We start from the raw sequence: 16,753 nt of genomic DNA, 5'->3' as shown, positions 1-16,753 counted from the left end.
ATTCCACAAGGAAGGCCCAACAGATGGCCCTTAACTTGAAAGTAAGTGCTCTTAAATTCACCCTTGCAGAAATTACAAGACCAAAGCACATTCCCTCCCGGACCAGCCTTTGGCACTTGCTTCTTGGTTACATACTTCCAGAGAGGGTATTTTTTTAGCTGTGCTTGTTGTCTTGCTGCAACAACATCATATGTTAATGTTGGCTGAGAAGCACCTACAGCTTCACTTGAAGCACTTGGGGCACTATGACAAAGAGAAGGTGAAACAGAAACACTTGGAGGGGGGGGGATCACGAAAAGCACCACCCTTCCTTTGACCTCTCCCGGCTGCCTTGGATGATTGAGCCATTAATCTTCTCACTGTTATAAAGTCCACACACCTTCACCTACAAAAAAAACAATTAAAGTTAAACAATTATAATTTATAATTTATAAACTTATAAAGTTAACTCAGAACTGTTATATGATTCAATATGTGCACACTGCATACAAATTGAGCAAAACAACTCAAATTTCCCCAGAGATGGAGCTGTTGATAACATGCAGTCTTGTTGTTTCTTACTGTTTGTCACAAACCGCAATAATTATGCACTGTCAAAGGTCACAATAATCTATCACTGTCACATTACAGTTACAGACATCACTATCATGTCAAGGATTACTGTCAACAATTTTGTATTGATTACAAAGATGATGATCTTTTTGGATGTCAAAAATGGATGGTCTCCAAATGAATCGAGTTGCCTTATAAAGTTTCAGATAGACCTCATAGAAGTGCCACAGAACCTCCGAACTTGAACAATAATAGATGTCAGCTACAATACTTTGGTTACTTAGATATCATGAATGTTCTTGGTCTTTTGATCTTTATGAGTGCTAGCAGAGATCAATTGTAACTTCTAATTTCATCCTTCAATAGTCCTTCTTCGACTTGGATGTAATATGGAGTTCTTCAAATGTGTAAATAGAGCTTTGATGCAGACTTGGCATTGTCCACAAGACTGCCCATAAAAGCCAAATATTTGTCCTCAACAAAAGCTTAAACTTTGTTCATTATTTCAGCCTAGTACAAAAATAATGCCACGGGATCTTTGCACGAACAATTCCTCAAAATCTCGTTCAAGAATTTCAGATGTAGGTGTTTTCATAACTTTGGATATGTGTGTTCCAAAACTCGAATATGTGTGTACCTCAAAACTCAGACTTTGTGTGCTACAAAACTCAAATAGGTATGCCTTGAATTCGTATCATACAGTGTCACCATAGGTTTTGATCTCAATTTCTTCGCTTATCACAGTGCTATGTATATCACATGATGTCGTTTCAAATATTTGGCCTTGCCTGAGCAAGTGCACCTGGTCTTGAAGTATAATTCGGATGGCCATACAATCTAAGCAAGAGTTATAGTCTAAACACACAAAGGTCGTATGATGTATCTTATTGCCAACAATAACTATTCAGTATCATATGGGTAAACTGCTAGAACTGTCAAGGTTCATTGTATGGTCAAATTTCACTGCCACTCAATGGAGAACTGTTTGTCAAGTCAAAAACTTCTATCATATATCGTTCACTTTCAATAGTCACAGTTCATTTGTCATCACTGTACACATTAATTGTATACACTGTAAAGTTTACTTATCAATGTAGATAGGCTTTAGTCCTTAATTGTGCTAATGTCAATGCCTTCTACTATCATAGTTCTGACTGCCTTCTTACACTCCTGTAGGTTACTCAATGCTGCCTTCTTACATTTCTATAGACAACTCAATACTTTGTCCCCCTTTTAATATTGGTACCCTTGTATATTTGTGACAACAGTGATGTCCAAAAATCAAATAGCAAAATGTGATTGAAATCAGTGTGTGTTACATTGTTTGTTTGGGGTTACACTTGCTGGGATCTCCGCTGAATGGAGAAAAATACCAATTGTTTATGAATGCTATGGCTATGTTGCAAATGCGGTTGATATCCCTTTTGTCATCGTTCTTTATTCTAGCCTGAAGAAAGAAGTTCTGATTGAGAGCCGAATCCAAATGCTCTCCCGCGTGTGTGGGATTGTCTCTGCTCTAAAATATCAATTGTAATTTGTAATATACCATTCGTTTGACAAAAAAAAAGAAATGCACAGATAAAACACGGGTTTAGGGGTTCCGGTTTACTGGTTTACGGGCCGGTCTTGAATGCTGCACAGCAATCGGCACGGGCACCAGCCACACCACAATCTGCTCCAGACTCCAAATTCAATGCTAATTTCAAACACCCTGCTCCACACGACAGCTCTAGACGACAGCAGGACGAAAATAACCGGGAAAAATCCATCGCGTAGGCTTTAAATTACATTTTTTGCGGGGTACGTATTCAACCTGTCGAAATATGTTAGGGCCACGTTTTCTACCAACGAAATACGCGTTTTCTAAATTCAGGACACGACGAAAACCGGAGAATACGTATTCAATTTTTCAGGACACGTTAAAATTGTATTCGACACGTATTAGGGCCGTTTTCGTGTCTAGTACGTAAAATACGGGACACGGGACCCTGGAGGACGTGTCCTGTGACTTAGTATAGGAAATTATAACATCCTCTGATCTCATAGTATAAGAGGAACCTAAAAATGAGGTGTCTTTGTCTTTGGCTCCTGTAGGTGGCTATAAGGCTATAATGTTGCATATATGAACAATGAACATAGAAGCTAGTAAAGCCTAAAGGGCCAAGGTTAATAGTCATCATCCTCTTCTTCATATTCATCATGGAAAATAGAAGAAGAGGCACATTCCACCATGGAATGTGGATTAGTAGAAGTATGTCCAATTCCACTTCTAGGTTCATCAATATTTAATATAGCAAGAGAGATGTCCAAGTGAAGACATTTAGGATCTACATCTCATTCTTTAGAAGGCTCGCTGCTATACTTTGGAACCCTTCGAGATGTGAGGTGAAGATTGGAATTCACATAAACAAGATCTTCAAGCTTCTGCGAACTCAACCTATTGTGCTTTACCGAATGAATAAAACCATAGCTGCTCCAAATTTTTTTTTATTGATGAAGAGCTTGCCACGTGTGAAACAATATGAATGGAAATTCTTTGTAGATGTACACCACTTGCTATGTGACAAATCCACCATCTAACTGGACTCATGATGTTCCTCTCATCCAAAACTGAAATATCTAAATACTCATCCAAAACAATAACAAAACTAGCGAATTCTTCCTTCGCCTCCCTATGTAGATGAGCTAGAAATATTCTCATAAGAGCTATTTTCACTCCATTTTGCACTTCCTTATCCTTACGAGGCGCCTTTCTCTTCCCATTGCTCTGACCAATAAGGTCTTCATCGTAAAATCTTGGGTTTAGGTCACATGCTAAAGTGGACAATGGAGTGTTAAACTAGTTCCATGTCTCAACCATGATTTTCTTCGTTGTATCCCCATTATGAGCATCAATAAATAAAAGCTGAGGAGATTCCTATGTAATAAGTTCCACAATTTTCTCAACCATGGTATCCATACCATCATAAACCTCTCTCAAGAAAGGTTTGTGTTAAATTATGGTATGTTCTATGCTTAGAGCAGTTTACTTATTTTTCTTCTTATTAGCCACATATTAGCAATCACATATACATTAAGTAAAGTGCAGATAGAACATTAAATGATCAACAGAAAACAAGCCAAGACAAGAGACACAAGATGTGGCGGCTAGCCAGGGACAAACCCCAATGCGGGAAAACCCTTTGATCAAATCTTCTTTTATCTTCAATAGTTCAGTAGAGAGAAATAGTACAAAATCTGAATTCTGTAATTTTATATTAGCAGCAACAAACCCTAGATCAGCAAAGTCAAACTTGGTCAAACTAGCTGAAATTGACCTCTCAAATGCTTGGTCAATTTCCAGTCAACTTGTCCTCGAACAACTTGAAGAAACAACCCTTGAACAGCCCCAAAAGTACAATCAATTTGCAGATTTCTGAAGTCAACTCCAGCCCTAAACTAGGGCAGTCAACACTGGTCAAATCACAGGTCAGATCACCTCGATTTTTGTGCCCAAAATTGCGGCCTACCTAGGAGAGGCAACCACACCCAATCCACACTTTTGGATGGTCAACGCTTGGTCAACTCTGGTCAAAGAGATGATCTGCTGCCCTAGCGTTCTTCTTTCTGTGTCTTCCTTGCCCTAGGACGTCTTCCTTTCAGCCACACGTGAGAGAGAGAGAGGCTCCTTTTATGCATAGGAGAGAGAAAGAGAAGATGAGTGAATTGAATTGTCCAAATGAGGAGAATGCTCCTTGTATTTATATGCAAACGTTGAGGATGAATAGACGTGATTGTTGGGCTTCTGAGCCTACATAAGTTTGCTGGCCGACCTTGACAACTTGTACATAATCAAAATAAATTCATATCTCCATAAATACTTATCGGAATCGGATGATCTTTAGATCAATCCTACACCTCTCGATGAGAGGAATCTAGGAAAAATATCAGAAGTCATAAATAAGGTGATCCACATGGAGTTTGGCCCTAGTTGCCAATTTTAACACTCCCTCTCAACTAGGGAGAACTTCATTTGCTATCCGTCAGATCGTTTTTGCTATCCATCCATCAAATGCACTGTCCTGTACAACTTGACCCCACTCTGCTATGCTCTGCTCTGCTTGAACTATGAAGAAGAAGAAATGATCGAGGATGTATCATACCATCCTCCACTGACACGAAGTTAGTCTCAGAGTGTGAACCACTCTCACTGATCCCAGATCAGTATCATTGATCCCAGATCAATGGAGGTCATCCTAGCATAGGGAGTACGGTAGATACAACAATGCCTCCATCGATAGTACTACTATGGTCCCTATCCTCATTTCCCTGCTCATTGATAAGATGAGAGGTACTTCCCGTGAGTCCTAGACTGCATGGGTAGGATGCCTCCACAGGAGAACTAATCATCATGTCCACAGGAGAACGAATCATCCTATCCAGTGGATGCCACGGAGAATTAATCATCCTGGCCTACAGGAGAACTAATCATCCTGTTCCACAGTCGCCACGGAGAACAAATCATCCTGGCCCACAGGAGAACTAATCATCTTGTTCCATAGTCGCCATGGGGTGTCACAGGGGAAGGTTGAACCTTTACCCTGTACATAGTGCACCACCAGGGGATGGTGAGTCGCCCTGTGGTCACATGTCGCTCCAAGAAGTACCCCGCGCCCCCTGGAGCTCCCAGAGCTCAATACATCATACTCGACCCTCATAAGAGGGTCTCTAAACGACACCAAGACGTTCTCGGAAAGTCAGGAATTTGACCTTTCCTAGGGGCTTCGTCAAAATGTCAGCGACTTGTTCATCTGTACCGATATGTTGACGCCTTATTGCTCCTCGCTGCACCATATCTCGAATATAGTGGTACCTGATATCGATATGCTTGGAGCGATCATGAAATATGAGATTTTCTGATAAACGGATCCTGCTTTGTTTGTCACACAGAATCACGGTGGTATCCAATGTAAATCCAAACAACGCATTGAAGAGATTTCACAACCAGACTGCCTCATAGGAAGCCATGTTAGCAGCAATGTACTCTGCCTTGGCGGTGCTCAAAGCCATCGACTTCTGCTTCCTGTTCATCCAGGATATCGAGGCAGATCCCAAAGAGAAACAGCACCCGGAAGTGCTTTTTCGGTCCACCACATTGCTTGCCCAATCAACATCAGTATACCCAAGTAGTCTCACATCTCCGACAGTGTATCTCAACCCATGAGTGATTGTGCCACGAAGATATCTCAACAGATTCTTGGCACCAATCCAATGTGAGTGGTGAGGCTCAACCATATGTTGACTCAATGTGTTGAATGCAGAGTTCACCAAGAACATTAATGCTTTGACGAGTTGATGATACTTGGTAGCATTTCATAAAACAGGTCCGGCAACACTACCGCTTAACTTCTTGAAGTCAAGCTCCATCGGGGTAGTTACAGGCTTGCAGTCCACCATGCCGAATCTCTCCAATATCTTCACCACATATTTTCCTTGAGATAAGAAAATCTCCCTTGGTTTCTGCTAGACTTCCAGTCCTAGGAAATAGTGCATAAGTCCTAGGTCTTTCATCTCAAACTCAGAAGCCAGCTCCCTCTTACATTCGTGAATGAGAGGGTCTGCACCTTTTAGAAAGAGGTCACCAACATACAACACCAGTATGAGAGGCTTATCATCTATAACCTTAAAGTAAAGGTTAGGGTCAGCTTCACTCCTTGTGAATCCCAACTTCATCAAGTAGCTATCGATCCTCTCATACCATGCTTGGGGTGCTTGCTTTAGCCCATAGAGGGCCTTCTTCAACCTGCACACATGAGATTCTTGATCATAAATTTCAAATCCTTCTAGTTGCTCGACATAGACCTCCTCTTTGATCGAACCATGTAAGAACGCAATCTTGACATCCATCTGATGTAGGTTCCATCCTTGCGAAGCGGCAAGGGCTATGATCGAGTGGATGGTGGTATATCGGGCAACAGGTGCAAATATCTCGTCATAGTCTATACCTTCCTTCTAGGAGAAGCCACGAGCGACAAAACGAGCCTTATACTTTTTTGCACTTCCATCAACTGCATGCTTTATCTTGTAAAGCCATTTTGAAGTGACAACTGCTTTGTCCTGGGTTCTGGGGACCACATCCCAATTATCGTTTTTCATAATGCGCTCATATTCCTCGGTCATAGCATCCTTCCATACTTGATGCTTGACAACATCTGTGAATGACGAAGGCTCATTTTGGATGATCGTGCTCATGACGGTTAGGTATCCCTGATACCTGTTAGGCTTCTTACTTTCACAGAAGGTTCCTCTGGGTGCAATGTGTCCTTCAGCATCATCAAGTGTCCCCCTAAGCCATGAAGGCCTCTTCCTAGAAGAGGAAGGCTCGGAGGAGGATCAATAGGATCCATAGGTTCTTCCACATCGGGCATCGTCTCATCTTCCTTTTCCTTTGGTTGCCCGATGTCAACTTCTTTAGATCCCCTTAAAGTAGGAAGATTGTCTACTTTGCTAAGAGCCATATCTTCGTCAAAGGTGACATCATGACTAATCTCGACTTCCCTTTGACCAGCTACATAAATTCTATAGCCCTTAGTATTTTCGCTATAGCCCACGAAGATTCCTTTATTTCCAGATGGACCCAATTTATTCCTTTTCTCTTTCGGCACATGAAAATATACAGGGCTTCCAAAAATTCTAAAATGAGATACGTCAGGTTTCTTACTGGTGAACATTTCTTCGGGAGTCTTTGATTATGGAGCATAGCATGGACAACATCCACAATTGTACGATTCTTCCTTTCTGCCACACCATTTTGCTAAGGAGTATATGGTGTAGTAGTCTCCCTCTTAATGCCAGCCTCGTTACAAAAGTCATGAAACTCATTGGATTCATATTCAGTCCCACTATTAGTCCTTAAGGTCTTGATCTTCTTTTCGGTTTGATTCTCGATCAAGGCTTTGAAGTGTTGAAACCAGGAGAACACTTCATCCTTCTTTTTTCAAGAAGTATATCCAAGTCTTGCGAGAATAATCATTTGTAAAAGTGAGGTAATATAAATATCCTCCCAAGGAGTTCACAGGCATCATACTGGATATGTCTGAGTGAACCAACCGTAATATATTGGAGGTCTTGCTTTGGCTTGAGGGGAATGGTCCCCTTTTTAGCTCTCCTTTGGCACATCCTGGACATACACCTTCTTGCTCTAATCTGAACTCGGGCATCCCGGTCACCATTTTTCTTACATCGGGTAGAGTTTTATAATGAAGGTGAGCAAACCTCCGATGCCATAGTTCGGACTGAAGAGATGTGTCACAAGACATGACACCCAACGGACTTCCTCCGACTTGATATAATGAATCAACTCGAAACCCAAGAGTAAAAGCATCTTTAAAGTTCTTTTTCCATACACGTACCCTGCCGTCGCTGGAAGCCATGTTGTAGCCTTTGTCTTCCATTGCCGAAATGGACACCAGGTTCTTTTTGAGATCAGGTACATATAATACATCTTATAAGTGGATGGTATTACCCTGATTCAATTGAAGAGTGACATTTCCTACGCCTTTCATGAGATATTTTGAATTATCTCCAAGAACAATTTCCAGGTTTTCTTTATCAGATTATAGAGAGCTTCTTTGTAACCAGTGAAGTGCCTTGAGGCACCACTATCGATAAGCCAATTTCCCAGCGAGTCCGGGGGAGCAGTAGTAGATAGAGTAGTTGGTAGATAATATTCATCTTGCTTATTGTTAACAGTGTTAGATTCATACCTGGAATTTCTTGCCTTCTTAAATGGTTGTCCTCTTCCTTGATTTCCGACACTTCTTTTACCTCTGCCATTTGATCTGCCATTCCTTTGATTGCCTTGAGAGGTATTTTGATTATCGTCCCGGTGTGAGTCCCTTTAATCAGGGCACTCCCTTGCATAGTGACCCATTTTATTGCAATTGTAACATCGTCCTTTTCTTCCACCCTTTGGTCCAGCCTTTCCTTTGAATTTAGCCCTGGAATTGTTTCTTCTTTTAGTATGAGAAGAAAAGGCAGAGGGATGACCTCTAAGTATGGGCATTTTTTCTCTTCCATCCTCGTTTTTTCTTGAATGCATCTAGCCATTAATTCCTCAAATCCAGGAATTCCTTTATTGTTGAGAAGAGTAGTCCTGAATATATACCATTCAGATGGTAGTCCTCCAAGAGTTGTGAGTGTCATTTCCCTGTCAGGAATTACTTCCCCAATAGATAGGAGATTGTTCTTGATCTTGGTGATTCTTAAGAAATATGTTTGCATACTCTCATCTTTGCCCTTCTTAATTTCCTTCAGCTTATTTTTAAGAAACAAGACTTGATTTGCATCGTTAACTTTAAATAAACTCACCAGTCTATCGTATATTTCCTTGGAGGTGTTCAGCTCAGAAACATAGGCCACCAAGCGCTTGTCGATAGAGTCGCGGATGATCTTCCTTGCTTTGACTTCTCCCTTGGTCCATTTGTTCCTAGCAGCAGCAGATGCATTTGATGGAGGTTCAACAATTCTGCCTCTCACATGGTCCAACACTTCCTGTTCTTCTAATGTTAGATCGAGAGACATCTTCCATCTGTGATAGTCAGACATCTCATGGAGTTTGTTTTCAGCAGGGAAGTGTGTTGAGGACCCATGATTTATTTTAGATAGCCTTGCCAACCTTCTCTTCAGTGATTGCTCTTGCTCTTGCTCTTGCTTGGGCTTTGTCTTCACCTCAACTCTGATACCATGTTAAATTATGGTATGTTCTATGCTTAGAGCAGTTTACTTATTTTTCTTCTTATTAGCCACATATTAGCAATCACATATACATTAAGTAAAGTGCAGATAGAACATTAAATGATCAACAGAAAACAAGCCAAGACAAGAGACACAAGATGTGGCGGCTAGCCAGGGACAAACCCCAATGCGGGGAAACCCTTTGATCAAATCTTCTTTTATCTTCAATAGTTCAGTAGAGAGAAATAGTACAAGATCTGAATTCTGTACTTTTATATCAGCAACAACAAACCCTAGATCAGCAAAGTCAAACTTTGTCAAACTAGCTGAAATTGACCTCTAAAATGCTTGGTCAATTTCCGGTCAACTTGTCCTCGAACAACCTGAAGAAACAACCCTTGAACAGCCCCAAAAGTACAGTCAATTTGCAGATTTCTGAAGTCAACTGCAACCCTAAACTAGGGCAGTCAACACCGGTCAAACCAGAGGTCAGATCACCTCGATTTTCGTGCCAAAAATTGCGGCCTGCCTAGGAGAGGCAACCACACCCAATCCACACTTCTGGATGGTCAACGCTTGGTCAACGCTGGTAAAAAAGATGACCTGCTGTCCTAGCGTCATTCTTTCTACGTCTTCCTTGCCCTAGGACGTCTTCCTTTCAGCCACACATGTGAGAGAGAGAGAGGATCCTTTTATGCATAGGAGAGAGAAAGAGAATATGGGTGAATTGAACTGTCCAAATGAGGAGAATGCGCCTTGTATTTATATGCAAATGTTGAGGATGAATAGACGTGACTATTGGGCTTCTGAGCCTACATAAGTTTGCTGCCGACCTTGACAAATTGTCCTTAATCAAAATAAATTCGTGTCTCCATAAATACTTATCAGAATCGGATGATCTTTAGATCAATCCTACACCTCTCGATGAGAGGAATCTAGGAAAAATATCAGAAGTCATAAATAAGGTGATCCACATGGAGTTTGGCCCTAGTTGCCAATTTTAACAGTTTGTTTGTGTGGATACTTTGAGAAATCTCAAATGCAAGAGATGTGAACTTGAGCAAGAATTCTATCTGGCTCCACCAATCCTCATCAAGGCATAATATGCACATCATAGCCCCTTGCTCTGAATTTTCCTATGTCCACTTAGCACAAAGTTGACGCACCACCATAAAAACTAATGGTTGTTGTACCTCAAAAAGGTAGCCTAACATGATGAAATTTGAGAGATATCTCATCTTAGCAACTTTCAAATGAAATATTGCTCGAGACTGGTGGTGATTAGTGATGAATTTAATCATCTCCCTTGCTTATACTATAAGTTCCTTAATCCAGAAAACTTTATTGTCAATATCCTCTCAGATCAAATTTAGATCATGCACAATGCAAGGAGTCTAGAAAATGTGATCATATCTGCTCTCAATAATCAACCTTGCAAATGCATTTTCTATGATAACTTGCACCACCCTAGCATGTCCTACTTGCTCAATAGCTTTGATTAAGATATGAACAATGAATGGAGCATCCTTTACCTTCCCTGAACAATTTTCAACTTTCAAAAACATTGCTCCTTTTGTTGAACTAGCAATGATGTTAATTAATGGCCTATGCCTAGTATCTATCCATCCATCTGAGATAATGCTAACCCCAGAGCTACTCCATGAAGCACAAATAGGTGCCAAAACATCCTCAAGAAGCTCTTTCTCCTTTTTGAGCAGTTCAGTTCGAACCTTTTCATAGTTAGGCCCCTTGTACCCTTGAGGAGCTGTGTTAATTCCTCTCACTAGGTCTTGCCAATAAGGAAACCGAATGACATTGAAAGGGATACCACAAGCATAGATGGCCCTTGCCACTCTTGATTCAACTTCCTCTCTCCCTTGAGCATTGATCATTTTAGCTAGTCTACTCTCTTGAATTGATGGGCTCCTAGTAGTTTTTGATGTTGGTTGTTCATGTTGCTGAGCTGCTCTCCTCTTCCTTGCTTCAAGCACAATCCTTGGCTCAATGTTTGGAGCCTGATGAGTAGCATTGACAAGTTGATCATGTCTTTTCTTAAGTCCATCAACTTCTTCTTGCTCAATCTCATACTTCCTCCTTTTTTTTGAGTCAATTGTCTTTGGGCAAACATCCATGCCCCTTTCCCTTTTCCTGCAAAGAATGTGCCCTCACTCTTGGGTAAGAACCCTTGTAAGGTTTTCGACAAAGGTTGCATATCCATTTCCATGCTCCACCACCTCCCATCTTGGAAACCTTTGTTACGTACTTATATAATTTCTTAAGGGCCAAGGCTTCGAAACTTCAAAACCCTTAGAAAATATAAAATACATTATTAGAAAATCTGAAAACTAAATAAACTAAAAAGTGTTATCTTCTTACCTTGAGAAGTTTACTCTAGTTGAAGCTGCTAAAAAAACACCACAAAACAGAATACATAGCTGTCCAAAAACACCACAAAACAGAATGCATAGCTGTCCAAAAACACCACAAAACAGCCAAAAGATATGACTGTAGCTCCCAAAACACCAAAAGACAACAAGAAGGATGGTTATAGCTGTCCAAAAACACAAAAAAAGAGTCAGTTAGAAACAAGGATTGATGTCGCCGTCTAAAAACGCCACAAAACAGCCAAAAACTATGGTTGTAGCTGGGGAAAACACTATAAATTTATTTCCTTAACTCAACCTAAACCCACCCCCAACTCAAGTTAAGGAAAAAAAAATTGTTTTTTGGGTCGGTCGCCACGGAACCGCCCAACGGGCATTGGATCCACTTAGGATTTGTATGAATCAGCAGTTCGGAAATCCGGAACTGTGTATCGGGCCGGCACGGTTCCAAATTCCCAGGAACCGTGTTTTCTGGCCCAATCCCCAGTTCCAGATTTCTGAACTGCGGATCCAGGTTTGGATCCTTGGTGCGGGGGGGGGGGGAGGGCGTTTCGTGCAACATTGGAACTTTGAACTTTGCTGCACCTAGGTGACTTGAAAAGAATCATATCTTGCTTTCTGAGGGTAATCAGAACCTTTTATTTGCAATTTTTTACAACATTTTTTCTTTAACTTCTTGTCGTGCGGTAAAAATCTGCTTGGTCTCTTCTTTTACCTATCAAATGCTTTTGCCAAAGCCTGGAATGCTCAATTTGAACCCCCAAACAAATTTGTGACATAGTGTTTATCAGGCTTGATGCCACTGTGAAACAATCAAAGAAAAAATCAGCAACACTTTTGTGACAAAAAGAAATATTCATAATTGTCAAACACTTGGGGACAAAATTTATTCACTGTGAAAAGACTGCACCTAATCATTTCCAGTGTTTAAAAGTTTGCCAGCATCATCTTCAAAACTTATGTTCCTTTTATAGCTTCTTTTACAAATGTGTTTAAATTTAATTGCTGTGCCTATTGTGAACTCTGATTTTTTAATTGTGTATAAAAACTTATTTTATTCTTTTCCGGTTGGCCTATTTATTGGTTATTTGTGGACGGTGATAAAAGTTTAAAACTATAAAACTATCTTATATATTTATAGAAAACATCAGGTCTTCCACACTTGACTGATGGATTCTCACTGCCATGTGTTCCAATATCTGCTATCTGTCTGGGATGTCATGTGCCTTTCTGATTTGCCTTGTCTTCAAACGGTCTGTGATCTGGGTATTTGAGGAAGCGTTTTCCATATTGTTCTTTGCAATATATATAATGAGCTTTACAACTTTATTGATGTCTGTTTGGATTCTGGTTTTTATTATCTACAATTTTTTTGTGTCTTTTTTCTCAATATGAATATAAGAAACATGTATGTCTCAGTGAAAAACTTCTTTCTGCTAATGTTGATCGGCTGGTTGTCTTCTCTGTCTTTAGATACCAGGCTGCTCACTCTTTTTTACCTGAGTGTGCAAACTTCTACTAGTGTCTTTGCTGATTTGTTGTTTTAATGGCACCTCCTTCTGATGAACGATCAATGGTCTTTGTGTATGAGTGGGCTTTTGAAGCCCATAATTACTTTCATTTTTCCAATTTTTTTATTGGTTGCAATTGGGAACTTTTAAAACCCTTCTATTTTTAGAAAAAATACATTAACTTGCCCCATCTCTGGACCTTGATCCCTAAGACTAATTGCAGACAAACTCTTCATGCTGGCTCTCTAATCACAGACTCTGGAATATCTCTGATACTGTCTAGAAATTTGGTGTATACACATCATAATACATATATATGGAGAGATTCTTCAATGAATTTTTTTTTTCTTTTTTTTTTGGTTCTGTATGGTTCATGGGCCCCAGAGATCCGTTACTGCTATATCCATGGAATATTTGTACCAGGCAGATCCAACCAAAGGGATCACTTCCTGCCAGCTCAACCACAAGACCTGAACCTGAGAGTGTCGAGAGAATTGAGCTCGCAACCTCTCAATAGCAAAGGTGCTTTAATGATGGGGACTCTACCAATTGAGCTAATCCTCGAGGCTAAGAGATTCTTCAATGTCTTTATATGGTAATGCCGTAACAAATACATTCACAGGAGACAGATATAAGTTACCACACTGTTAAGTTAATCATCTATCGTTACATCATCATATAAACCCTCACACAGTAATGGTTATTTAATCAACTAACTCTCACGTTATTTATTATTTCATTAGGTTGTGGTTACATGCCACATTAACATAAAGTTTACATAAATTACAAAATTATATTCAATATTAAGTTGGAGCTTGCTGTTTGCTTCTCCAACAAGAAAGACAATACGGCATTGCCATTATTTAGAGTGGAACTAGTGACAAACTCTATATTTAAGCAGATCAATTCAGAACTAGTTACTTAAGAGATCTAGAAAAGATAGATTTTGATTTTAAATTTGAACTTCATGCTTGTTATCCCCAGATAATCATTCTAATTTTATACTTTGGTATTCAATATGCATGTAGGTTTTGTTTATTTTTTTCTTTTTCTTTATAAAAGGTAATATTTCTTTTTATTGCCAGAAATCTAACCACAGTTTATTGAAATGTTCCTCAAACAGATGTACAATATGCCTTAGTGAATATCAAGGAAAAGACATATTGCGCATTTTACCCACCTGTGGGCATAACTTTCATATCAACTGTATTGACTTATGGTTAAGGCAAAATTCGACCTGCCCAGTGTGCCGAGTATCTTTGCGGGATTCTGATGATACTAGAGTACCATCTCTTCCATTAAATGCAGAATTACAGTCAAGTTATAATTCTGGTAGCATTTCTGAACATTCTTATGCCTCTTTAAGCAGCAGCAGAGTGCAATCGACACATTGTGTGCAAGGCCAACAATCCTTAATGTCCTTTTCTTCAGAGGCATGCCAAAATGTCAGAGACCAAGACAAGGTTGATGAATTGACATCAGAAAGATGTCTCTATGATGTTGCGAGCAATGACAATAGGGAGCAAAACTTATGCTCTGTGCAGCTTAATGTTGCAGGTAACAGTTGTGTTCCACTTGTCTCTCAAATACTGGTTCAAAGTTTGATTGCTTAAGGATCTCAAAATTTGATTGATTAAGGATCTCTAAGTCATAGTTTATTGCCATGCATAGGTTTGGAGCAGGGATGTATGGTAGCTAGACATTCAACTGAATTTAATTGTGGACAAGGGTCCGTTCCTGTGCAAGATGACAATATTAAGGTGGTAGGAATAGTATCAGGTTTTCAGGTGCAACGGGGGCTGAATGTTGGAAGTCATGACTATATTTTTGAAAGGTCTAGTCATACAGATGGATTTCACATGGATTTTATGGCTTGTGAAGTGATTGAAAATGTCCTATCGTCAAATGTGTGTGGGAACTATATGAGGGATGGTTTTGCATCAATGGATGTTTGGGGCAGAGGTGTGACTGCTGGTAGCAGTTCATTTCCTGTTCTTATTGAGACTAAAAGTGGAAATGACGGTACTGCAAGTGATGGATCAAGTCAAAGAGCACATCCACTTGGAGAGTGTAGAGATTCATGCACAATTCCAGAAAGCAGCCTTCTCCTTGCATCAGAAGAAACTGTTTTTAGGACTGATGTAAGCAATTTGTCAGTATTGTCTGATGAAATCTCTGAAGATGTACCTGAAAAACCATGTTCAGGGGCTGCACAAATATCAGAAGGTTTAGTATGTGTGAAGGGAAAGCAAGATATTTGATAAGAGGTTTGACAGTTCCAATAGACATTGAAGAAGAAATCTGGGATTTCAATATTTGAAAAAGGACAGATTTCTGCGTTTGTTTGCCAGTCAATGTTTAGATGGCAGTAATGCAGCCAAAGGAAGCCCCTTAGTGGAATACAGTCTGCAAGTGCAAACCAAAGCTGTTTTTTGCAAGTGTGATTGCATTGCAAAGTATGGAATTGTGCTTTTCATCCCAGCCAAATATTGAAAAAAACTTCTAAATCAGGGGAAATGCTTGCAGCATCTTTAGCATGAGTGCAGTAGGAACATTGAAACCGACATATTCGGATTGTGGAAAAACTTCAATCTACGCTGCAAGAATGGACATAAACATAGCAGAGAAGTATAGAAATAGGTTGGTATTAGAGCAGAAAAGTGTGTTTGATTTGATGTCAAAAGCATAGGAGATGGAAGGTAAATTTCAGAGAAAATCCTGTAAGTATCCGTCAATTCTAAAAGATGGGAGGCTAGATATTATTCTAATTTAGAAGGATTATCATTTATTAGACATGGTAAAATGTTCAAATATCTTGCTAAGATCAATTGGATCATCAAAACATTAGTTGCATGTAAAATTTCCAAAAAGATTGGCCTGTTGATGTGTGAATTTATATGGAAATTTGTGAATTATGATTAAATTCAGTTGCATTTGAATCTCCATTTTGAGTTGACAATGTGAGGGGATTACAACTCCGTACAAGAACATTCACAGATCATACTGGTTTGACAACACTTAAGTGCAGTAGCATGTGATAGAATGCTCTTAAGAAGTAAACTATACCAGAAGTATAGCAATCTTGATCAAGACTTGAAGGGCAGACATATGTATATCAATCTTTTTCAGGACTACTGTATTGGAAGAAAGAGCAGTCGACTATGGAGTCTGGACAGCTTATTATCATTATGAGAGTTTGGCTTCTTGATGCAGCTGAGATTTTGAAAGGCTCCAGGATGTGCAATCAGATTCAAGGTACCCAGTCAAATGCCATTAATGTAAATATTTAAATGTTATACATATGTAGTCCAATTCATTTGACACGCTGTGAATGTAACTGCACATGTTGGATGTTGCTTGCATTAATGCCTGCCAGTTCTTGTTTTACCTGTACCTTCAATGTCCTACTTAAAATGCAAGATTGATTTCTTTTCTCTTATCGGATAAAGAAAATTTGATTGTCTTCATTTCCTCAAACTCTGGTTTGGTTAGAAATTGTATCAAAGCTGATTCAGTTCTGTTTGTGTAGTTCAACTAGCAGTTGTAAATTTTCTTTTTGCAGTGCTAACTCAGGATTGCAATGCATGCCTT

At 39.7% G+C, this 16,753-nt stretch overlaps 1 protein-coding gene across 1 annotated transcript in view; it reads left to right on the top strand.

Annotated features, from left to right (window-relative positions):
• LOC149191422 (uncharacterized) overlaps window positions 1-16,547 on the top strand; it is a 90,204-nt gene extending 73,657 nt beyond the window's left edge. Inside the window, exons 5-6 of the mRNA XM_089404254.1 lie at window positions 14,286-14,719; window positions 14,834-16,547. Coding sequence (XP_089260380.1) covers window positions 14,286-14,719; window positions 14,834-15,423 — 1,024 coding nt within the window. The 3' untranslated portion in view covers window positions 15,424-16,547. The remainder of the gene's footprint in view (window positions 1-14,285; window positions 14,720-14,833) is intronic.
• The last annotated feature ends 206 nt before the right edge of the window (window positions 16,548-16,753 follow it).

The sequence above is a fragment of the Pinus tabuliformis genome, chromosome 2_2 (assembly GCF_031772625.1).
Source record: "Pinus tabuliformis cultivar Carrire ecotype Pingquan chromosome 2_2, CPIR1, whole genome shotgun sequence".
Classification (NCBI taxonomy): Eukaryota; Viridiplantae; Streptophyta; class Pinopsida; order Pinales; family Pinaceae; genus Pinus; species Pinus tabuliformis.
This window is presented reverse-complemented; position numbering and strand designations above follow the sequence as displayed.